General features: G+C 38.3%; 1 protein-coding gene across 2 annotated transcripts in view; it reads left to right on the top strand.

Moving 5' to 3' along the window:
- The first annotated feature begins 13,983 nt into the window (after positions 1-13,983).
- Positions 13,984-25,454, top strand: part of ABCC12 (ATP binding cassette subfamily C member 12) — a 75,469-nt gene continuing 63,998 nt past the window's right edge. For both annotated transcript variants that reach the window (XM_047079206.1, XM_047079207.1), the window contains exons 1-2: positions 13,984-14,102; positions 23,901-24,056. In XM_047079206.1, coding sequence (XP_046935162.1) covers positions 13,984-14,102; positions 23,901-24,056 — 275 coding nt within the window. The remainder of the gene's footprint in view (positions 14,103-23,900; positions 24,057-25,454) is intronic.

Raw genomic sequence — 25,454 nt, 5'->3', positions numbered from 1 at the left:
TTCACATGGATTGATGTGTGGATTGACATTCATTTTTATTTTTTAATATTAATATACAGTATTCATATTAAACAACACACCCATTTTCCTCTTCAAGAATATTCAAAATATTACAGAGATGCTACAAATATTTCTATAGAGGGGCCACTGAGATATTTTTGCATGAGGTTCTGTCTTCTGTGGATTGTTTGCTTGTGTTTTTCGAGATTGAAATTCAATGTTGACATTAGTGAATATGACTGAAAAGAGGCTAGCAGAGGTAGGAGAATTTGTAAGTACAATAAAAAGAAGCATACAAAGTTTGTGGCTACTCTGTATGGGATTCCTTGAATAGACAGAGTTGGTTCTGACTATTTATATACCTAAGGAGGAGAATTGCTGGCTGTGTTAGTAAAATAATCTTGAACTTGATCAGATAATGCCAAATTGCTCTGCAAATTAATTGTACAATTTATACTCCTGTCAGCAGGGTTTAAGAGCTACTGTGATCCATATATATGCCAAGAGTTAAAAATTTCAGACTTTTAAATATTACTTATCTGAAGAATGAGAAGTAGCTTTTATTGTGATTGTGGCTTCAATACATACCTCCCTGATACTCAGAGATTGAGCATTTCTGTGCCTGTTTATTTGGCTCATTTGTGAATTGCTTATTTATGTCTTTATACTTAAAAACCATCTCTCGTAGGGAGCATATCATTGGGTCTTGCTTTTACCTCCAGTTTGACAATCTCTAGTTTTTAACTGAAGTGTTTACTCCATTTATATTTAATGTAAATATTGATGTGGTTGGATTTAAGTCTATCAGCTTGCTATTTATCTTCCACTTATCCCTCTGTTTTATATTCTTCCGTTTCTCTTTGCCTATCTTTTTGGGTTAATCTACTTTTCAGTGCTCCATTTTATTTCTTTGATTGAATTCTTAGCTTTAAGTCTTGGTTTTCTTTTCATGTGTGTATGTTTTTCCCTATGGCTGACACTATGATGTGGTTTACATTTTATGTGTGTTATTGTGTGCTTATTTCTCCCTTTCTGGGGAGAGGAGTTGTACCTCAGGCTTCTTTCATTCTTATCATTATTCATGCATTTATTCATTTCATTTTTCATTCAATAAATTTGTGTTAAACATCTACTATATACCAGGGACTGTCTAAGTGTTAGAAATGCAGCTGTAAACAAGACAAATGTGAATCCCACAGTCTATTTGGGGAAATAGATAAGTAAGTAGGGGAGTTTTCCCAGGGGAGAAAATATCTGAATTGAGCCTTGAAGGCTGAGCAGGAATTGGTCAAGTGAAGGAAGGGATATTAGATTGTTCCAGGTTGTGGCAGTGGTGTATGCAAAGACCCAGAGGCAAAAGTAATTGGCAATTTGTTCAGGCAGCAGTAAGACATGCAACATCCTGGAGTGTAGTGTTAGGTGGTGCAAATGAAAGGTGGACTGTGAAATACAGTGCAGATTGACAAACATTCAGGGAGTTCCTATTTGAATTAGGAATTTAGAGTTGGATACATTGTTTTCATGTCATCAATATTCATTAATTGAATGATAGAAGAGATTTTGAGCAGAATTACTGACTACAAGACATCTACCCCCTCCGGTTGTTTATAATTCCTGTTTCCACTTTGGAGGATTATCTTTTTGAGGTGAAGGCACTTTAATTTTCAAATTCTATTGTAAGAAAGAATATATTATTCCAGAGGAGGGATTTTTGTAATATAAGCAAGGGTTTTCTAGGCTTATTGGAAAAAAAAGGGCGTGTTAGTTTCTCTGTATCCAGAGTGCCCCAGATGAGACAGTGCCACTCATTTTAACCTTACTTTCTCCATGTCTTTGTTGAGATATAACTGACATATAATACAACTTGCTGTATTATACATGGGGATGTGTACAACACATGGATTTGATAGACTTTATTGTGAAATGACCACCACAGTAACATTAGTTAACACCTCCATCACATCACATACTTACCATTTCTCTTTTGAAGTGAAAATGTTTAAAATGTACTCTCTTAGCAATTTTCAAGTATATAATACAGTATTGTTAACTATAATCACCATGCTGTACATTATATCCCCAGAATTTACTCATAACTAGAAATTTTTACCCTTTGAATGACATGTCTCTATTTCCTCTACCACCCAACCCCTAGCAACCACCATTCTACTCTCTATTACTATGAGTTCATCTTTTCTAGATTCTTCATATAAGTGGATATCATACAGTATTTTTCTTTCTCTGTCTGACTTCCTTCACTTAGTGTAATTCCTTCCAGGTCCATCTTTGTTGTCCCAGTTGGCAAGATGTCCTTCTTTCTCAAGGCTGAATAATGTTCCATTGTATATGTACACTACATCTTCTTAATCATTCATCCATAAATGGACACTTGGGTTGTTTCCATATCTTGACTATTGTGAATGATGTTGCAATGGATGTGAAGGTACAGATATCTTTTCAGGATCTTGATTTCACTTCCTTTGGATATCTACTCAGAAGTGGGATTGCTGAATCATATGTCAATTTTATTGTACATTTTTTTTTGAGGAGCCTCCATACTGTATTCCACAGTGGCTATACCAATTTACATTCTCACCAACAGTGTGGAAGAATTTTCTTTTCTCTATGTTTTTGCCAACACTTGTTATCTCTCATCTTTTTATTTTCTCTATGTTTTTGCCAACACTTGTTATCTCTCGTCTTTTTGTTTTTTTATTTTTATTTTAATTCTATTTTTATTTTTTTCAATATATGAAGTTTATTGTCAAATTGGTTTGCATACAACACCCAGTACTCATCCCAAAAGGTGCCCTCCTCAATACCCATCACCCACCCTCCCCTCCCTCTCACCCCTCATCAACCCTCAGTTTGTTCTCAGTTTTTAAGAGTCTCTTATGCTTTGGCTCTTTTCCACTCTAAATTCTTCTTTTTTTCCTTCCCCCCCCCCCATGGGTTTCTGTTAAGTTTCTCAGGATCCACATAAGAGTGAAACCATATGGTATCTGTCTTTCTCTGTATGGCTTATTTCACTTAGCATCACACTCTCCAGTTCCATCCATGTTGCTACAAAGGGCCATATTTCGTTCTTTCTCATTGCCACGTAGTACTCCATTGTGTATATAAACCACAATTTCTTTATCCATTCATCAGTTGATGGACATTTAGGCTCTTTCCATAATTTGGCTATTGTTGAGAGTGCTGCTATAAACATTGGGGTACAAGTGCCCCTATGCATCAGTACTCCTGTATCCCTTGGGTAAATTCCTAGCAGTGCTATTGCTGGGTTATAGGGTAGGTCTATTTTTAATTTTTTGAGGAACCTCCACACTATTTTCCAGAGTGGCTGCAGTAATTTGCATTCCCACCAACAGTGCAAAAGGGTTCCTGTTTCTCCACATCCTCTTCAGCTCTATAGTCTCCTGATGTGTTCATTTTGGCCACTCTGACTGGCGTGAGGTGATATCTGAGTGTGGTTTTGATTTGTATTTCCCTGATGAGGAGCGACGTTGAGCATCTTTACATATGCCTGTTGGCCATCCGGATGTCTTCTTTAGAGAAGTGTCTATTCATGTTTTCTGCCCATTTCTTCACTGGGTTATTTGTTTTTCGGGTGTGGAGTTTGGTGAGCTCTTTATAGATTTTGGATACTAGCCCTTTGTCCGATATGTCATTTGCAAATATCTTTTCCCATTCCGTTGGTTGCCGTTTAGTTTTGTTGGTGGTTTCCTTTGCTGTGCAGAAGCTTTTTATCTTCATGAGGTCCCAGTAGTTCATTTTTTCTTTTAATTCCCTTGCCTTTGGGGATGTGTCGAGTAAGATATTGCTGTGGCTGAGGTCAGAGAGGTCTTTTCCTGCTTTCTCCTCTAGGGTTTTGATGGTTTCCTGTCTCACATACAGGTCCTTTATCCATTTTGAGTTTATTTTTGTGAATGGTGTGAGAAAGTGGTCTAGTTTCAACCTTCTGCATGTTGCTGTCCAGTTCTCCCAGCACCCTTTGTTAAAGAGACCGTCTTTTTGTCCATTGGATATTCTTTCCTGCTTTGTTAAAGATGAGTTGGCCATACATTTGTGGGTCTAGTTCTGTGGTTTCTATTCTATTCCATTGGTCTATGTGTCTGCTTTTGTGCCAATACCATGCTGTCTTGATGATGACAGCTTTGTAGTAGAGGCTAAAGTCTGGGATTGTGATGCCTCCTGCTTTGGTCTTCTTCTTCAAAATTACTTTGGTTATTCGGGGCCTTTTGTGGTTCCATATGAATTTTAGGATTGCTTGTTCTAGTTTCGAGAAGAATGCTGGTACAATTTTGATTGGGATTGCATTGAATGTGTAGATTGCTTTGGGTAGTATTGACATTTTGACAATATTTATTCTTCCAATCCATGAGCAGGGAATGTTTTTCCATTTCTTTATATCTTCTTCAATTTCCTTCATAAGCTTTCTATAGTTTTCAGCATACAGATCTTTTATATCTTTGGTTAGATTTATTCCTAGGTATTTTATGGTTCTTGGTGCAATTGTGAATGGGATCAGTTTCTTTATTTGTCTTTCTGTTGTTTCATTATGAGTGTATAAGAATGCAAATGTACATTGATTTTGTATCCTGCACCTTTGCTAAATACATGTATCAGTTCTAGCAGACTTCTGGTGGAGTCTATTGGATTTTCCATGTATAATATCATGTCATCTGCAAAAAGTGAAAGCTTGACTTCCAGCATTGCCAATTTTGATGCCTTTGATTTCCTTTTGTTGTCTGATTGCTGATGCTAGAACTTCCAACACTATGTTAAACAACAGCGGTGAGAGTGGGCATCCCTGTCGTGTTCCTGATCTCAGGGAAAAAGCTCTCAGTTTTTCCCCATTGAGGATGATGTTAGCTGTGGCTTTTCATAAATGGCTTTTATGATGTTTAAGTATGTTCCTTCTATCCCGACTTTCTCGAGGGTTTTTATTAAGAAACGTTGCTGAATTTTGTCAAAGGCCTTTTCTGCATCGATTGACAGGATCATATGGTTCTTATCTTTTCTTTTATTAATGTGATGCATCACATTGATTGATTTGCGAATGTTGAACCAGCCCTGCATCCCAGGAATGAATCCCACTTGATCATGGTGAATAATTCTTTTTATATGCTGTTGAATTCGATTTGCTAGTATCTTATTGAGAATTTTTGCATCCATATTCATCAGGGATATTGGCCTGTAGTTCTCTTTTTTTACTGGGTCTCTGTCTGGTTTAGGAATCAAAGTAATACTGGCTTCATAGAATGAGTCTGGAAGTTTTCCTTCCCTTTCTATTTTTTGGAATAGCTTGAGAAGGATAGGTATTATCTCTGTTTTAAACATCTGGTAGAACTCCCCTGGGAAGCCATCTGGTCCTGGACTCTTATTTGTTGGGAGATTTTTGATGACTGATTCAATTTCTTCGCTGGTTATGGGTCTGTTCAAGCTTTCTAATTCTTCCTGATTGAGTTTTGGAAGCGTGTGGGTGTTTAGGAATTTGTCCATTTCTTCCAGGTTGTCCAGTTTGTTGGCATATAATTTTTCATAGTATTCCTTGATAATTGCTTGTATCTCTGAGGGATTGGTTGTAATAATTCCATTTTCATTCATGATTTTATCTATTTGGGTCATCTCCCTTTTCTTTTTGAGAAGCCTGGCTAGAGGTTTATTTTTTTGTTTATTTTGTTTATTTTTTTGTTTATTTTTTCAAAAAACCAACTGTTGGTTTCGTTGATCTGCTCTACAGTTTTTTTAGATTCTATATTGTTTATTTCTGCTCTGATCTTTATTATTTCTCTTCTTCTGCTGGGTTTAGGCTGTCTTTGCTGTTCTGCTTCTATTTCCTTTAGGTGTGCTGTTAGATTTTGTATTTGGGATTTTTCTTGTTTCTTAAGATAGGCCTGGATTGCAATGTATTTTCCTCTCAGGACTGCCTTCGCTTCATCCCAAAGCGTTTGGATTGTTGTATTTTCATTTTCGTTTGTTTCCATATATTTTTAAATTTCTTTTCTAATTGCCTGGTTGACCCAATCGTTCTTTAGTAGGGTGTTCTTTAACCTCCATGCTTTTGGAGGTTTTCCAGACTTTTTCCTGTGGTTGATTTCAAGCTTCATAGCATTGTGGTCTGAAAGTATGCATGGTATGATTTCAATTCTTGTATACTTATGAAGGGCTGTTTTGTGACCCAGCATGTGATCTATCTTGGAGAATGTTCCATGTGCACTCAGGAAGAAAGTATATTCTGTTGCTTTGGGATGCAGAGTTCTAAATATATCTGTCAAGTCCACCTGATCCAATGTATCATTCAGGGCCCTTGTTTCTTTATTGACCATGTGTCTAGATGATCTATCCATTTCTGTAAGTGGAGTGTTAAAATCCTCGTCTTTTTGTTTAAAAAATTTTTTTTTAACATTTATTCATTTTTGAAAAGCAGAGAGAGAGTGTGAATGGGAGAGGGGCAGAGAGAGAGGGAGACACAGAAACAGAAGCAGGCTCCAGGCTATCAGCACAGAGCCCGATGCGGGGCTCGAACTCACGGACCGTGAGATCATGACCTGAGCCGAAGGCGGCCGCTTAACCGACTGAGCCACCCAGTTGTCTTTTAGATAATAGCCATTCTAACAGGTATGAAGTAATATCTTTTTGTGGTTTTGACCTGCATTTCCCTAATGATTAGTGATATTGAGCACCTTTTCATGTACTTTTAGGCCATTTGTATATCTTCTTTGCAGAAGTTTCTATTCAGTTCCTTTGCTCATTTTAATCAGATTTTTCTGTTTTGGCTATTTTGATTTTGAGTTGTATGACTTCCTTATATATTTTGTATATTAACTCTTCATCAAGGGGTACCTGGCTGGCTCAGTCAAGAGAATGAGAGTCTTGATCTTCAGGTTGTGAGTTCAAGCCTCACATTGGATGTAGAGATTACTGAAAAAAAAAAAAACTTAAATAAAAGGGACTGAAGTTAACCCTTTATCAGATATGATTTGCAAATATTTTTTCCCATTCTGTAGGTTGTCTTTTCATTTTGTTGATTGTTTCTTTTGCTGTATAGAATATTTTTAGTTTTATGTAGTTCCACTTATTTTTGCTTTTTATTTTGCTTGTGCTTCTGGTGTCACATCCAAAAGATAATTGCCAAGACAAGGAAATTATCCCCCTGTTTACTTATAGGGACTTTATGTTTTTAGTTCTTATGTTAAAGTCTTTAATCCACTTCAGGTTAATTTTTGTGAGTGGCATTAAGACAGGAGTCCAATTTTATTCTTCTGCATGTGATTATCCAGTTTTCCCAACACCATTTATTAAAGAGAATATCCTTTTCCCATTGAGTGTTCTTGGATCCATTGTCAAATATTAGTTGACTGTATTTTCAAGGGTTTATTTGTAACCTCTCAATTTTGTTTTATTGGTTTATGTGTCTATTTTTATGCCAACACCATTGATTACTGTAGCTTGGTAGTATAGTTTGAAATCAGGAACTGTCATGCCACCAGCTCTGTTCTTCTTTCTTAGGATTGCTTTGACTATTCAAGGTCTTTTGTGATTTCATACAAATTTTAGAATTGTTTTTTCTATTTCTGTAGAAAAATATCATTAGAATTTTGATGGGAATTGTGCCAAATCTATAGATAGCTTTAAGTAGTATGGACATTTTAATGATATTAATTTTTCTGATCCATGAACACAGGGTATCTTTCCATTTGTTTTTCTTTTCAATTTCTTTCCTCAAATTGTTGTAGTTTTCAGTGTACAGATCTTTCACTTCCTTTGTCAAGTTTAGCCATGAGTATTTTATTTTTTTTGAAGCTGTTGTGAATGAGATTGTTTTCTTTATTTCTTTTCAGATATTTTATTTTAGTGTATAGAAACACAACTGATTTCTATATATTGATTTTGTATCCTGAAACTTTACTGAATTTGTTTAGTTCCAAGTTTTTCATTTAGTCTTTAGGATTTTCTATATATAAGATAATATCATCTGCAAGCAAAGACAGTTTTACACCTTTCTTTCCAATTTGTATATCCTTTATTTCCTTTTCTTACCTAATTGCTATGGCTATGACTTCTAGTACTATGTTGAATAAAAGTGGTAAGAGTGAGCATCTTTGTTTTGGTCCTGATTCTAGATGAAAACTTTTCAAACTTTCATCATTGAGTATAATATGAGGTGTAGGCTTGTCATATATGCCCTTTATTATGTGACAGCATATTCTTTCTATACCCAATTGGTTGAGAGTGTTTTTTAACCATAAACATGTTGTATTTTATCAACTGATTTTTCTGTATCTCTTAAGATGTATCTTAATGTATTAGATGTATTATTTCTCTGTATTTATTGAGATGATCATATGATTTGTATCTTTTATTCTAGGAATGAAGTGTATCATATTTGTTGATTTGCATATGTTGAAGCATCCTTGCATCCCAGGGATAAATTCTACTTGATCATGGTATATGATTTCTTAATGTGTTGTTGGATTCAGTTTGCTAATATTTTGTTGAGAATACTTGCATCTATATTCATTAGGGTATTGGCCTGTAGTTTTCTTGTTATGTCTTTATCTGGCTTTGCTATCAGGATTATGCTTGTCTCATAAAATGAGTTTGGGGATATTCCCTCCTCTTCAATTTTTTGGAAGAGTTTGAGAAGCTTTGGCATTAATTCTTGTGTAAATGTTTTGTAGAATTCGCTGGGGAAACAATTTGGTCTGGGATTTTCTTTTTTGGGGATAGTTTTGATTACTAGTTCAATCTTCTTATTGTATTGGTCTGTTCAGATTTTCTATTTCTCATTATTAAGTCTTGGTGAGTTGTGTGTTTCTAGGAATTTATCAATTTCTTCTAGGTTATCCAATTTGTTGATGTACATTTGTTCTAGTAGCCTCTTATGATCATTTATATCTCTGTGGTATCAGTTGAAATGTCTACTCTTTCTAATTTTATGAGTCTTCTCTTTTTTCTCTTAGTCTAGCTAAAGATTTGTCAGTTGTTTAGTTTTTCAAAAAAAAACCAGTTGTAGTTTCATTGATCTTTTCTACTATTTTTCTAGTCTCTAGTTCATTTATTTCTGTTCTTTGTTTTATTTTCCTCTGCTAACTTTGGGCTTGGTTTGTTCTTCATTTTTTGGTTCATTGAAGTGTAAATTTAGGTTATTTACTTGAAACCTTTTATTTTTCTTAATGTAGGCATTTATCATTATAAACTTCCATTTGGGGACTACTTTTACTGCATCCCACAAATTTGGTATGTCATGTTTCCACTTTTATTTATTTCAAGATATTTTTAAAATTTTCCTTTTGATTTCTTCTTTGACTCATTGTCTGGTCAGAAATATGTTGTGTAATATACACATATTTGTGAACTTCCCATCTTTTTTTGTTATTGATTTCTAGTTTCATACCATTGTGGTCAGAAAAAATACTTGGTATGATTTCAATATTCTTAAATTTGCTAAGCTTTGTTTTGTAACCTATCATGATCTATCCTGGAGAATGTTGCATGTGTTCTTGAGAAGAAGAACACATGTTCTACTGTTTCTGGATAGAATTTTCTGTATATGTTTGTTAGGCCCACTTGGTCTAAAGTGTAGCTCAACTCTAGTGTTTCCTTGTTGATTTTATGCCTGGATGATATAGCTAATGTTGAAAATGGAGTATTAAAGTCACCTACTAATATTTTATTATTAGTGTTTGTTTAATATATTTAGGTGCTCCACCATTAAAAGATGTCTATAATTTATCTATCTATTTATCTATCTATCATCTATGATTGTTATATATTCTTGATTACTTGATCCTTTTATCATTGTGTAGTGATTTTGTCTCTTGTTATGGTTTTTTTTTCTTAGAATCCATTTTGTTTGATATAAGTATAGCTACCCCTGCTGTCTTTTGGTTTCCACTTGCATGTTTCCATCCCTTCACTTTGAGCCTATGTGTATCTTTAAAGCTGAAGTGAGTCTGTTGTAGGTAGCATGTAGTTGGGTCTTATTTTTTTCATTCAGCCAGCCACTCTATGCCTTTTTATTGAAGGATTTAATCTCTTTGCATTTCACATATTTATTGATAGGTAAGGATTTATTAATGCCATCTTATTGTTTCTGGCTGTTTTGTAGGTCCCCCATTCCTTTCTTCTTCTTTTGCTGCTTTCCATTGTGAATTGACGATTTTCATAGTGGTATGCTTTGATTCCCTTCTCTTTATTGAATCTGCTGTAGGTTTTGTGGTTACCTTAAGGCTTACATAAAGAAATTTATAGATATGATGGTCTATTTTATGTTAACAACAACTTAATTTTGATCACATACAAAAACTCTACGCTTTTACTCTCCCCCTTTTATGCTTCTGGTGTTACAACTTGTCTTTTTATATTGTTTACTTATTAAAAATTATTGTCTTTTAACCTTTATATTAGAATTGTTAACACACTACCATAATACAGTATTAGAGTATTCTGAATTTGACTGTATACTTACATTGTTGCATATTTTCATGTTACTAATTAGTGTCAGTGTGTTACATATTTTAATGTTACTAATTAGTGTCCTTTAATTTCAGCTTGAAGAATTTATTTCAGTATTTCTTGTTAAGGCAGGTCTAGTGGTGATAAACTCCCTCAGCTTTTGTTTGCCTGGGAAAGTCATTATCTCACTTTCATTTCTGAATGATAGTTTGCTGGTTAGAATATTCTTAGTTGGTAGTTTTTTGTTTTTGTTTTTGTTTTTTTTCCCCCGGAACTTTGAATACATCATCCCACTCTCTTGGCCTGTAAGGTTTCTGCTGAGAAATCACTAATAGCCTTCATGGGGTTCCCTCGTAAGTTAGAAGTTTCTTTTCTCTTGCTGCTGTTTGATCTGTGAAAATTTTATTCTAATGTGTGTTAGAAATTATCTCTTTGAGTTTGAGTTTCTTTGGTGACCTATGAGCTTCATGAACTTGGCTATTCAAATCTCTACCTAGATTTGGGAAGTTCTAAGCCATTATTTCTTTAAATAAGTCTTCTACCTCATTCTTCCTCTTTTTTTCCTGAAACTCTAACAACTTGAAATTATTTCTTTCGACAGTATTCCATAGATCACATAAGCTTTCTTCACTCTTTTTAAATTCTTCTTTCTTTGTTCTCCTCTGACTGGAAAATTTCAAAGTTCTTGTCTTCTAACTTATAGATTCTTTCTGTTGTTGATACTCTCTATTACACTTTTCATTTTATTTACTGTATTCACTTTCATAATTTCTGTTTGGTTCTTTTAATAATTTGTCTCTTTTTGGGGTGCCCTGGTGGCTCAGTCAGTTAAGCTTCTGACTTTGGCTCAGGTCATGATCTCAGGGTTTGTGAGTTTGAGCCCCATGTCAGACTCTGTGCTGACAGCTTAGTGCCTGGAGCCTGCTTCAGATTCTGTGTCTCCCTCTCTCTCTGTCCCTCCCCAGCTTGCACTCTGTCTGTCTCTCTTTCAAAAATAAACATGAAAAAAATAATTTCCCTCTCTTTTTTTAAACTTCCCATTTTGTTCATGTATTGTTTTCCTGATTCATCTGAATTGTTTTTCTGTGTTTTCTTATAACTCATTGAATTTCCTTAAAACAGCTGTTGTCAATTCTTTATTGGGTTAATTGCAGATATACATATCTTTCGGATCAGTTACTGAAAGATTATTGTTGTCCTTTGGTGGTGTCATGTTTCTGTGATTTTTTATGTTCCTTGAAGTTTTGCATTGCTGTTTTCACATTTGAAATATCAATTACCTCCTCCAATCTTTACTTACTGCCGTTGGGAGATAAATACCTTCCATGATCCTTGCTAGGGAATCTAGGGCTTTCTCAGACCTTCTGGGGGTACACCTGATCCATCTTCTTGCTCTTTCTTGTGGCAGAATTCTTAAGCCTATATGCTTTCTTTCAATCTTGCAAAGCATCAGGTTGGGTGCTGACAGCCTCCCCTTTTGTTTTCCCAAAAGCGCAAGTTTGTGGTCTCTCCCTAGCTCATAAATTTGGTGTGGTTTTCTGTGCATGCTCACTAGTTGTCTGTCAAAGCTTCCTTTCACTGCTGCCATTGGCAGCATGCACAGGGACCTGGCCACAGGATGGGTGTGTGTGTAGGTGAGGCATGTAGAATGCTGAGGGTGCCTGTGGACCAGTTGGAGGCATGTGTGAGTGAGGTATCCCCAGCAACTCATATCAGGCTTCTTAATTTAGTCTCTAATACAGTTAATAGGATTCATGTTCCTTTAATTCCCTCCAAGAGTCCTACTTGCCTCTCTCCTAGCCTTTTCTTGCCCTTATCATGTAGATCAAAATTTAGTCCTCTGAATGTGGTGAGAGAGAAATGGGCTTCTTCGTCAGCATCCTGCACCGCTGGATGCCAGCTTTGGAAGCCAGCTCTCACTTTACCCTGCGAGAGAAATCATGGGCTGAAAAGATGTCTTTTGGCCCTAAGCTGTGCTGCCTTGGGGATGGGTGATGTGAATAAAGTCAAACTATTCCTCTTCCCCTCTCCAATTCATCCAAACTATTTGCTCCGATAGTATGTTGGAGATTCTCCACTGGGAACCTGAACTTCCCCAAAGGTTCTCTTGTCAATAGTGATTGTCTCAAGTGATATCTTCCAGGGGCTCCTGGACCATGGCCAAGAGGGTTTGGAGCCAGGTCAGGGGCCACTTCAGGGCACACAGCCAAGACCAAGGTCTGTACTTCCATTATCTGATACATGGCAGGGCAAGACTCCTGTGTTTCTTGGCATATGGTGCTGGATCCCACAGCTCCCAGAAGGGCACTTTTGCTTGTAGATAGACACCAAATTGTTGTTAGGAGCACGGGAGACATGAACAAAGGATATCTTATTCAGCCATGATACTAGTGTCACTACTACATATATTCTTGAGGAAGTCCCTTCCCTTCTTTGGGCCTCTGTTTCTTCTTTTATACAATGAAAAGTTTGTAAAAGATTGAATCCAAGAACACTTCCAACTTTGTCATTGGTTTATCAGCCATTAAAACCTTGATGGGAATTGGTTTATTTGATGTTTCTAGCGATGAAAACTTCCCGAGAAAATTCATGGGACTAGGACCCCCATGTATATATAATAGTGAGGCCTCTGGTTGCAAGTGACAGAAACCAACTCAAGATAGTTTGGGTAAAAAGGGAGAATTCATCCCCAACATATAGGGAGGGAGAAGTTATGGAACCCTAGGGAAAGAATAGAGCTGGGTCTCAGGAAAGAACTGAAACTAGGAATAGGAAAACCTTCAGGGATTGTTCTCTACCCATTAGGTTTAGGTGATTGGTAAATGGGGTGGTTGGTTTATGGCCTGGGCAGACACTCCAAAAGGTGTTCTCTCCACCTACATTGTTGGGTTTTTTTAGAGGCAGTGGTTCCAGAAGTGGGGGGAATGTGGGCTTGTCCAGATGTGCCTGGTCCTGAGGGGTGATCTCATTGAAAGTCTCTAGCCCTTGGGTATGGGGCAATGTGGTTACATAAGTTCCTAGGTATCTGAGAGAAGCAGGAAGAAAAAGAGGTGTGTGTGACAAACTTTAGCTTGTGTGAAACAAAATTTGTGTGACAGCAAACCCACCTTCCCAGAGCTTTTTTGCTGGTCTGGGATTCAGTGTTGGCCACAGACTGTCTCCCAACAGACAATCCACAATAGGCTTTCTGCTCCCAGTCAATCTAAAATGGGAAAGAAGAGGCAATGAATGTCCTTGCTAATAAGGAAATCTCAGAGTGGAGTTGAGAGATGTGGCAGGGTTTCTGGCCACACCTTAATACCCCCCACCCTCATCTACCCCATAAATATAGAAATCTAACTGGTGAAAATAAGTCTGAGGGTTTAGAGCAAAGAAGCTTTTCTGGGTAGAGTATGAGTGGCACAGGGACTGCCTAGTCCCATTCCAGAGTGTTCTCATTTCTCAGTGACCTTCCTCATCTCTGTTGCAGAGTGAAAGCATCCCTAGGCCAACATCTCAGGGCTCCAGGCTTCCATCAGGATGGTGGGTGAAGGCCCCTACTTTATCTCAGATCTGGATCGGCGAGGCCAGCGAAGATCCTTTATAGAAAGATATGATCCCAGCCTAAAGACCATGATCCCAGTGAGACCTTATGCAAGGTAAGCCAGGAGAAGGTTTGGAGGGAGGGCCAGGGTAGTTTCTAGCCCATCAAGAGAGTAGGCACTGGTCCTGTTCCCCCATGCTGCTGCTCTATATGCTTGTCCTTTTGTTATCCATCCATGCATCCATCCATCCATCCATGCATCCATCCATCCATCCGCTACTTCTTTACTCCTTTTGTCCTTTGGTGAGAGGGAGACAATAGCCAATGTTTAAGGAGAGCTTTCAATGTGCTGGGACCTGTTCAAGTACTTTATAAACATGGCCTCTTTCACTCTTCACAACCACCATGGAGGTATTGTTATTTTATCTGATGGGTGAAAAAGTGAGGCACAGAGAAGTTAAGTAATTTGCAGAAAGTTCATCAGTTAGCTTTCTCTTTGTAACACACAAACTTTCTGACTGCTAACACTTAAAAGTCTAAAACAATTGCCATTTAATTAGCTTACAATTTTATGTGTGGGCCAGCAACCTAGGCTGAGCTTGGCTGGGTGATTCATCTTGTTTTGATTAAATTTACTTGTAAATATCCTGAACAGCAAGGTGGCTGTGCTTCACAGGGTCAGTTGGCTGACAATGGGGCAATTGGGGCAAGTGGGTCACATGGACTATCAACCCCCAGCAGGGTAGCCTGGGCTTGATCACTTAATAGTACAGTAGCCTGCCAAAAGGATGAGTTGAAAAGTATAGCATTTCTTGGGACTCAGGCTCAGAATTGGCATACCATTTTTTTCATAGCATTCTATTGGCCAAATTAAGTCACAAGTCAGCTCAGATTCAAGGTGTGGATAAATAGACTAAACTTACTGGTGGAAGCAGCTGCAAGTTCACATTACAAGGGGCTGTTATACAGATGGAGAGATAATTGGGTCCATTGTGAACTGCAGGATAGTAACATATGCAGGCTGACTTTTAAGCTCACACTCATAACTATAACATTATATGATATGATATGCTATTATTATATTAATCATAATATTTTAAATGCTGCCTCTTCTACATAGAAAAGGCCCTGTGTCCTGTCCTCTGAACAGTAGAAGGCCAAGTGGCATCTCTATAGTGAGGTGACATGGCACTGCTCTCTCCTAGAATCTCTGCACCAAGGAATCACCTAAAGCCATCTAAAAGGAGAGGTAAATGTTGAAAGCTGAGGGAATAGGTTACCATAATTAGTCCCAGGCAGGAAAGTGCTAACTGCCCACTGTTCTGGTTAAGTTTATAATTGCTTTGTGAACAGGCAATGTGGGCTGCTGCTTAAGAGAGTGATAGGACCTTGGAGTTAGCAAGCAGTGGGTTTGAATTCATGCTGTATCACTGTAAGAGTTTGGATGAGCACTTTAACTTTTTTTTTAATTTTATTTTTTTAATTTGCATCCAAATTAGTTAGCATATAGTGCAACAATGATTTCAGGAGTGGATTCCCTAATGTCCCCTACCCATTTAGCCCATCCCCCCTCCCACATCCCCTCCAGCAACACTCTGTTCTCCATACTTAAGAGTCTCTTATGTTTTTCCCCCTCCCTGTTTTTATATTATTTTTGCTTCCCTTCCCTTATGTTCATCTGTTCTGTGTCATAAAGTCCTCATATGAGTGAAGTCTTTCTCTTGTCTGACTAATTTCGCTTACCATAATACCCTCTAGTTCCATTTACGTAGTTGCAAATGGCAAGGTTTCATTCTTTTTGATTGCTGAGTAATGCTCCATTGTATATATGTACCACATCTTCTTTATCCATTCATCCATTGATGGACATTTGGGCTCTTTCCATACTTTGGCTATTATTGATAGTGCTGCTATAAACATTGGGGTGCATGTGCCCCTTCGAAACAGCACACCTGTATCCCTTGGATAAATACCTAGTAGTGCAATTGCTGGGTCATAGGGTAGTTCTATTTTTAGCTTTTTGAGGAACACTCCATACTGTTTTCCAGAGTGGCTACACCAGCTTGCATTCCCACCAGCAATGCAAAAGAGATCCTCTTTCTCCGCGTCCTCACCAACATCTGTTGTTGCCTGAGTTGTTAATGTTAGCCATTCTGACAGGTGTGAGGCAGTATCTCATTGTGGTTTTGATTTGTATTTCCCTGATGATGAGTGATGTGGAGCATTTTTTCATGTGTTGGTTGGCCATCTGGATGTCTTCTTTGGAGAAGTGTCTATTCACGTCTTTTGCCCATTTCTTCACTGTATTATTTGTTTTTGGGGTGTTCAGTTTGATAAGCTGTTTATAGATTTTGGATACTAACCCTTTATCTGATATGTCATTTGCAAATATCTTCTCCCATTCTGTCAGTTGCCTTTTAGTTTTGCTGATTGTTTCCTTCCCTGTGGAAGCTTTTTATTTTGATGAGGTCCCAATAGTTCATTTTTGCTTTTGTTTCCCTTGCCTCTGGAGATATGTTGAGTAAGAAGTTGCTGCGGCCAAGATCAAAGAGGTTTTAGCCTGCTTTCTCCTCGAGAATTTTGATGGCTTCCTGTCTTACATTGAGGTCTTTCATCCATTTGAGTTTATTTTTCTGTGTATGGTGTAAGAAAGTGGTCCAGGTTTGTTCTTCTGCATGTCGCTGTTCAGTTTTCCCAGCACCACTTGCTGAAGAGATTGTGTTTATTCCATTGGATATTTCCTGCGTTGTCAAAGATTAGTTGGCCATACGTTTGTGGGTCCATTTCTGGGTTCTCTATTCTGTTCTATTGATCTGAATGTCTGTTCTTGTGCCAGTACCATGCTGTGTTGATGATTACAGCTTTGTAGTATAGCTTGAAGTCCGGGATTGTGATGCCTCCTGCTTTGGTTTTCTTTTTCAAGATTGCTTTGGCTATTCAGGGTCTTTTCTGATTCCATACAAATTTTAGGATTATTTGTTCCAGCTCCGTGAAGAAGGCTGGTGTTATTTTGATAGGATTGCATTGGATATGTAGATTTCTTTGGGTAGTATCAACATTTTAACAATATTTGCTCTTCCTTTCCAGGAACATGGACTCTTTTTCCATTGTTGTGTGTCTTCTTCAATTTCTTTCATAATCTTGTATAGTTTTCAGTGTACACATTTTTCATCTCTTTGGTTAGATTTATTCCTAGGTATTTTATAGTTTTTGGTGCCATTGTAAATGGGATTGATTCCTTGATTTTTCTTTCTGTTGCTTCTTTGTTGGTGTATAGGAATGCAACCGATTTCTGTGCATTGATTTTATATCCTGCCACCTTGCTGAATTCATGAATCAGTTCTTGCAGTTTTTTGGTGGAATCTTTTCGGTTTTCTATGTAGATTATCATGTCATCTATGAAGAGTGAAAGTTTGACCCCCTCCTGGCCGATCTGGATCCCTTTTATTTCTTTGTGTTGACTGATTGCAGAGGCTAAGACTTCCAATACTATGTTGAATAACAGTGGTGAGAGTGGACATCTCTGTCTTTTCCTGACCTTAAGGGGAAAGCTGTCAGTTTTTCCCCTTTGAGGATGATATTAGCAGTGGGTCTTTCATATATGGCTTTTATGATCTTGAAGTATGCTCCTTCTATCCCTACATTCTTGAGGGTTTTTATCAAGAAAGGATGTTATATTTTGTCAAATGCTTTCTTTCTCTGCATCTATTGAGAGGATCATATGGTTCTTGTCCTTTCTTTTATTGATGTGATGAATCACATTGGTTGTTTTGTGGATATTGAACAAGACCTGCATCCCAGGTATAAATCCCACTTGGTCGTGGTGAATAATTTTTTTAATGTAATGTTGGATCTGGTTGGCTAATATCTTGTTGAGGATTTTTGCATCCGTGTTCATCAGGGAAATTGGTCTATAGTTCTCCCTTTTAGTGGGGTCTCTGCCTGGTTTTGGAATCAAGGTAATGCTGGCTTCATAGAAAGTTTGGAAGTTTCCTTCCATTTCTATTTTAGGAACAGCTTCAAGAGAATAGGTATTAACTCTTCCTTAAATGTTTGGTAGAATTCCCCTGGAAAGCCATCTGGCACTGGACTTGTTTTGGGGGAGATTTTTTTATTACTAATTCGATTTCTTTACTGGTTATGGGACTGTTCAAAATTTCTATTTCTTCCTGTTTCAGTTTTAGTAGTGTGTATGTTTCTAGGAATTTGTCCATTTCTTCCCGATTGCCCATTTTATTGGTGTATAATTGCTCATAATATTCTCTTATTATTGTTTTTATTTCTGCTGTGTTGGTTGTGATCTCTCCTGTTTCATGCTTAATTTTATTTATTTGGGTCCTTTTCTTTTTCTTTTTGATCAAACTGGCTAGTAGTTTATCAATTTTGTTAATTCTTTCAAAGAACAAGCTTCTGGTTTCATTGATCTGTTTTACTGTTTTTTTTTGGTTTCGATAGCATAAATTTCTGCTCTAATCTTTATTATTTCGTGTCTTTTTCTGGTTTTGGGTTTTATTTGCTGCTGTTTCCAGCTCTTTAAGGCATAAGGTTAGGTTGTGTATCTGAGACCTTTCTTCCTTCTTTAAGAAGGCCTGGATTGCTATATACTTTCCTCTTATGACTGCCTTTGCTGCATCCCAGAGGTTTTGGCTTGTGGTGTTATCATTTTCATTGACTTCCATGTACTTTTTAATTTCCTCTTTAACTTCTTGGTTAGCCCATTCATTCTTGAGTAGGATGTTCTTTAGTCTCCAAGTATTTGTTATCTTTCTAAATTTTTTCTTGTGGTTGATTTCGTGTTTCATAGCATTGTGGTCTGAAAATATGCATGGTATGATCTCGATCTTTTTGTACTTGTTGAGGGCTGATTTATGTCCCAGTATGTGGTCTATTCTAAGAATGTTCCATGTGCACTGGAGAAGAATGTATATTCTGCTGCTTTAGGATGAAATGTTCTGAATGTATCTGTTAAGTCCATCTGGTCCAGTGTGCCACTCAAAGCCATTGTTTCCCTGTCCATTGCTGTGAGTGGGGTGTTGAAGTCCTCTACTATTATGGTGTTACTATCAATGAGTTTCTTTATGTTTGTGATTAATTGATTTATATATTTGGGTGCTTTCACACTTGGTGCATAAATGTTTACAGCTGTTAGGTCTTCTTTGTGGATAGACCCCTTAGTTATGATATAATGCCCTTCTTCATCTCTTGATGCAGTCTTTATTTTAATGTCTAGATTGTCTGATATAAGTATGGCTACTCCGGCTTTCTTTTGTTTACCATTAGCATGATAGATGGTTCTCCATCTCCTTACTTTCAATCTGAAGGTGTCCTTAGGTCTAAAGTGGGTCTCTTGTAAACAGCATATAGATGGATCTTGTTTTCTTATCCATTCTGTTACCCTATGCCTTTTGCTTGGAGCATTTAGTCCATTGACATTTAGAGTGAGTACTGAAAGATATGAATTTATTGCCATTATGTTGCTTGTAGAGTTGGAGTTTCTGGTGGTGTTCTCTGGTCCTTGCTAGTCTTTGTTGCTTTTGGTCTTATTTATTTGTAGTATTTTTTTTTTCATCTTTTCTCCCTTCAGAGAGTCCCCCTTAAAATTTCTTGCAGGGCTGGTTAAGTGGTCACAAACTCCTTTAATTTTTGTTTGTCTGGGAAACTTTATCTCTCCTTCTATTTTGAATGACAGCCTTGCTGGATAAAGAATTCTTGGCTGCATATTTTTCTGAGTCAGCACATTGAATATATCCTGCCACTCCTTTCTGGCCTGCCAGGTTTCTGTGGGTAGGTCTGCTGCAAACCTGATTTGTCTTCTCTTGTAGGTAAAAGACTTTTTGTCCCTTGATGCTTTCATGGTTCTCTCCTTGCCTTAGTATTTTGTGAATTTGACTATGATATGGCTTGTTGATGGTTGGCTTTTGTTGAATCTAATGGGAGTCCTCTGTGCTTCCTGGATTTTGATGTCTGTGTCTTTTCCCAGGTTAGGAAAATTTTCTGCCATGATTTGCTCACACAACCCTTTTACCCCTGCTTCTCTCTCTTCTTCTTCTGGGGCCCCTATGATTCTGATGTTACTTTTTAATGAGTCACTGATTTCTCTAATTCTTAAATCATGCTCTTGCCTTAATCTCTCTCTTTTTTCCTGCTTTATTATTCTCCATAAGTTTGTCTCGTATATTGCTGATTCTCTGTTCTGCCTCATCCATCCTTGGGATCATGGCATCCATTCAAGATTGCAGCTCAGTTATAACATTTTTAATTTCATTCTGGCTATTTCTTACTTCTTTTATCTCTGCAGAAAGGGATTCTAATCTATTTCTGACTCCAGCTAGTATTCTTATTATCATGATTCTAAATTCTGGTTCAGACATCTTGCTTGTATCTGTGTTGGTTAAGTCCCTGGGTGTCGTTTCTTTGTGCTCTTTCTTTTGGGGTGAATACCTTCGTTTCATCATTTTGAAGGGAGAAAAGGAATTAATGAGGTAAAAAATTAAAATTTAAAAAACATTAAAATTAAAAAAATTAAAAACAAATAAACAAACTCACACACACACACAAATCGAATAAATGATGCTAGATCCCAGGTGTGTTTTGGTCTGAGTGTTCAAAGTGGCTTGATAGATTAGAGAAAAAAGGGGAAAGAAAGAACAAAAAGGAAATCATTTCAAAATCTGAAAAAAATGAATACACGGAAGTAGACTAAAATGAAATGATGGAAGTAAAATAGAATTTGAAAAAAAATCACACAAAAGTAAAAATATAGTAAAAAAGTTGAAAAGTATTTTTAGTAAAAATTGAAAATAAAAATGAGTTTTTTCCTCTTTCTGTATTCAAGAAAAAGAAAAGAGACAAAAAAAAGAGAAAAAAGGAAAAAAAAAGAAAGAAAGAAAATGAATAGATGTATCAGTGAACAAACTGAAATATGACTGAAATTACTTCATTTTCCCCTAGAAGTCAAACTATGAAGTGCTTTATAGTCCATAAACTAAGCGTGTGGAGAGAGTTGTGTTCCTGAAGAGCAACGTTGGCCCAGTTGGGCGGGGCTTGGTGTAACGGCTCCGTTCTCCACCAGACGGTGCTGTTTAGCTTACTGGGGTGGATTGTTGTGGCGCTTGTAGGTGTGTATGCACATGCACGGGAGTGGTGAAAATGGCATCACCCAGCTACCCAGTCTCTAGTATCAGAACTCTGTTCTCCCCGATCAGCAATCATGCACCTGTCCTTTGTCTTTGGCTTCCATCCACTCCCTGCTTTTACACAGTCTGTGACCAAGCCCCAGGCTGCACCTCCCTCCTGAGTTTTGTCTCAGATGTGGCTGTTTTTCCAGATCCCTTACTTCTGAGGGACTGCAGATTTGACCTGTTCTGCCCCTCTGTGGAAGGGTCTCACCAAGCAATGGCCAGGTACCAGCCACACCCAGGAATGTTTGCTGGACCGTGCTGCTGCTGATGCCCAGAGACTGCGGCCGGATGCCAGACTGCCCCAGAAAAAGTTTGCAAGATAGTTTAGCAGCAGCATTTCAGGGATTATGGAAAATCACAACACACATCTGGCACCAGCCTTCACCCTTAACGACCTTGTTCCAGCACCAGCAAATGTGGTTGTTCTCCCAGGTTCACTGGGACCTTGCCTTTGGGGGACCCACACAGCCTCTACCAGATGTCCTCTCAGCAGGGGAACCAACTATCCTCATGTGGCCCTAAGACCTCTGGACTCCTGGAGATTCACCCTTCCCACCAGAGCACTGCCAGATATTGAGCTGTGGAGTTTCAGACTCTGTGCTCCCCCTGTTTATAGAGTCTTAATGGAATTTAAACCCTCTCCTTTCTCCTTTCTCCCTTTTTGGTTCAGTCCCTGTGGCTGTTTACACTTTTTCACTTTCTCTCCAGCTGCTTTGGGGGGGGTGCTTTTCCTGTACTCTCCCCCATCTCCATCCTCTCTCTGCATGCAAAAGTGGCTCCCTGCCCTCCACAGCTTCTCTCTCCCCTAGTTTACCTCTCTGCATGAGTACCTACTGAGTTCTGTGGTTCAGGTTGTGCAGATTGTTGTGTTAATCTTCAGATCAGTTTTCTAGGTGTGCAGGAGGTTTAGTGTTGGTTTGGCTGTATTTCATGGATGCAAGATGCACAAAAAACTTCCAGCTGTTCTGCCATCTTGTCTCCTCTCCTCCAAGCACTTTAACTTCTTTATGCCATGATGTTCTTGTCTATGAAATGGGATCATTATACTCACCTTCTGCACTCCCACTTATTTGTTGTAAAATTATACAAGGTAATGCAAGACTGTATCATAAAAGCCATATTTTAGGAAATTTAACTACATGCTGGGTACATATTACCTTGTTAATAATATCTTAGCTTGGGTTCTCCAAAAGCAGAGCCTGAGTCAAGAATTTGGGTGCAGGTAGCTCATTTAGGAGGTGATCATGGGAGCAGGAGGGAATATTTAGGGGAAGTGAGGCAGGGAATGACAACAGGCGTCATCAGTGTCACTGCTGTAGGAATGGGGACTGGATTCAACTACATCCTCCTGAGAAAGTGCACGATTTTCCACCCGAAGGATGAGGGAGTGCATTTATCCAGGGGTTCCTATACTCCATTAGTTAAGATTTGTCCCTGGGGGCATCAACCCCCTGCAATTTTGAGCTGCACTTATGCTTCTGAGAAGGCACTGAAACAGGTGGTGAAATGAGACACAGCTTGCATTTGAGATGGGACACTGTCAGCTTGAGCCTTAGCTTGCATGACACTGTCCCCTATAGCTGAGATCAGGGGTACATGTGACAAGAGGCTGTGACCCAGGACATCCTGACAGCATCTGCTACAAATATAGAGCTGTTGCAGGGTCCAGAATATACTAAACATTCAGTAACCAGTAGATATTACTCTATGTCTCTGACTTTGTTCTGTCTTAGATGGCTAACTTCTCAAGGGCAAACACGAGTTTTTTCCTCCTTTATTTCCTCTTCCTCTTCTTTCTTTTCTTCTCTTTTCCTCTAATGTTTGTTCTTTCTCCTCCTTCTCTTTCTTTTTCTTTGCTCTTCTTTTCCTCCTGTTCCTTTCCATTTCTTTTTTCTCCTCCTCTCTTTCCTCTCTCCCATCCTCTTTTACCTACTAGCTAATATTTATGTATCCATAACATTTTAAATGTATTAATTCATTCCATCATCACAATAAATCCAGAATTTGCCTCCAGCATTTGTCTGTTTAGGTAGCCTCCCCCCGACATGGTGGCATGTCCTGCTCTGCACCTTCCCCATCTTCCTGAGAGCACAAGACATGCACCTGACTTCTGATAATCAGCTTATAGGCCTTAATTTCCTCATGACAAATGGATCAGGTACCCTCTTTCTCATGGTCATGAGGCTTGAAAATTGGTAAATGTTCAACACTGGCTCACTAAAAAAATTCCCTGGGTTTGTAGCATTTATTGATTTTTATGGTGTGAATACTCTTACCATTGGCAATTTCAAGCCAATGTGATGCCGCTGAATGCAAAGTTGGGAAGGGATGTGCAGTATCACAGTGTTATATGGTATTTCTACCATACAGATAAAATAGATTTACATGACCTAAACAGCATAGATACTAGTAAAATCTAGTAAAATAATTAGGAAATTATGAGTTTCAAATAGTTATTACCTTTGTCCTTAAGATAATTTATTTAAAATTATGTGATTTTTAATATTGGCTGTGTTTAGCAACTAACTTGCAAAACTCCTGGAAGTCTTACAATCAACTCTCACAAGGTGCTATGAGCTGGTTCCAGTATATACCACTGCTCAAAGGGATAATGGGTGGTAATCATGGATTCTAAGTGTGGCTGTGGTTATTACTATAGTTAAGAACTCAAGTCAGGGACTCAGGAAAATGGCAACTATGCCCTGGAATGCAGAGTGTCTCATTTGTCTTAGGCTGGCACCCAACCCTGTGGATGATGCAGGACTGCTCTCCTTCGCTACATTTTCCTGGCTTACACCAGTGATGGTTAGGGGCTATAAGCATACACTGACTGCGGACACCCTGCCCCCGATGTCACCATATGACTCATCAGACACCAATGCCAAAAGGTACGAGGATTCACTTGGGTTACCTCAGGAGAGGAGCTCACCCTATGAAGAGCCCTTTGTGTGCACCCATTTCCTGGGTGTGGAAATGGACACCTCCAGGTCACTGGTGGCCCTCCTCAGTGGCTTCTCTGTAAAGCAGGATTGGGCTGACTCAACTTATTTGGGGAGGCAAGAATTGGGGAGATTTGGTGTGTAAAAAGCATTGATTGAGGGCTACAGCCTGAGGCTCAGGACCATGCTGGCTGGGTTGTTGGTGAATTGTAGGAGCACTACAACAGGATGAGGGTGACCAGAATTTCACTTCACACTAAGCTGGCCAGACCCACCTGGGCTGCTTCTGCAGGCAGCTCTAGGCATTGCATTTTGCTTTAAAAATAATTTTTGGGATTTTGGGGCACTTGGGTGGCTCAGTCAGTTGAGCGTCCAACTTCAGCTCAGGTCATGATCTCACAGTTTGTGAGTTCAAGCCCTACATCAGGCTCTGTGCTGACATTGTAGCCTGGAGCCTGCTTTGGATTCTGTCTCCCTTACTCTTTGCTCCTCCCCTGCTCATGCTCTGTCTCTCTCTATCTCAAAAATAAATAAACATTAAAAAATCATTATTGAGCTTTTATATTGCAAAATATGTTTAGGTTGAACCAAATGAAGCCACCAATATTTGACATTTTTGACTTGCAAAAAATGTAACTTTCATTGATTCTACCTAATTAATATTCATTCTAAAAATGTTAAAGCAACAAACATTTAAGAAGTGGGAGTATCCCCACCATACTCCAACTCTGCTCCCCAGAGGTCAGCATTGTTAAATGTTGGTGTTGATGTATCCAAAATTTTTTCTACTCTGATTAAGCACACTCTGTGCGCTGATCTGCTGATCAGTACCTCTTCTTATTGCCCCTACTTACATGTCATGGGTTTTTTCTTTAAACACAGTGAAGCACACTATAATATTTAACAGCTTTGCTGTTTTTAGTAAACATTTACAAACACTTTTCTATGTCAGCATAAGTATAAAGACATTAATTCTTTCTACCATCTGCATTGACCTTTAATGTTGCTATGAATCATAATGTCTTAATGGAAAAATTCTCAAAGCCTTCTTCTGCACTCGTTTCTTCTGGGAGTCTTCTTATCTTTGGCCACAGGGGGTAAAGTGCAAGGCATTGCCTGAAGTGTGTGCTCAAAGGGATAGGAGCTTTCATCATGGTCTTGCAATTGCTTCTACAATTGTGCTTTTTCTCATCTGTGTGTTGTATACATTTAATTCAATGGAAGTTTCCCAAAATCTACACTCCAGAGCAAGTTGCTAGTGAGCTCAGAGAGAAGGGGCTGGACTGGACCAGTGCCTGTGTAGTATTGGATTTTCCTTCTATTTCTCTGGACAGTACTTCCTGTCTG

This window comes from Lynx rufus, unplaced genomic scaffold (genome assembly GCF_022079265.1).
Source record: "Lynx rufus isolate CCGP_SWC_20201006 ecotype Redwood Valley unplaced genomic scaffold, mLynRuf1.p SCAF_16, whole genome shotgun sequence".
Taxonomy (NCBI): domain Eukaryota; kingdom Metazoa; phylum Chordata; class Mammalia; order Carnivora; family Felidae; genus Lynx; species Lynx rufus.
The sequence above is the reverse complement of the archived record's forward strand: the minus strand, read 5'-3'. Positions and strand labels throughout refer to the sequence as shown.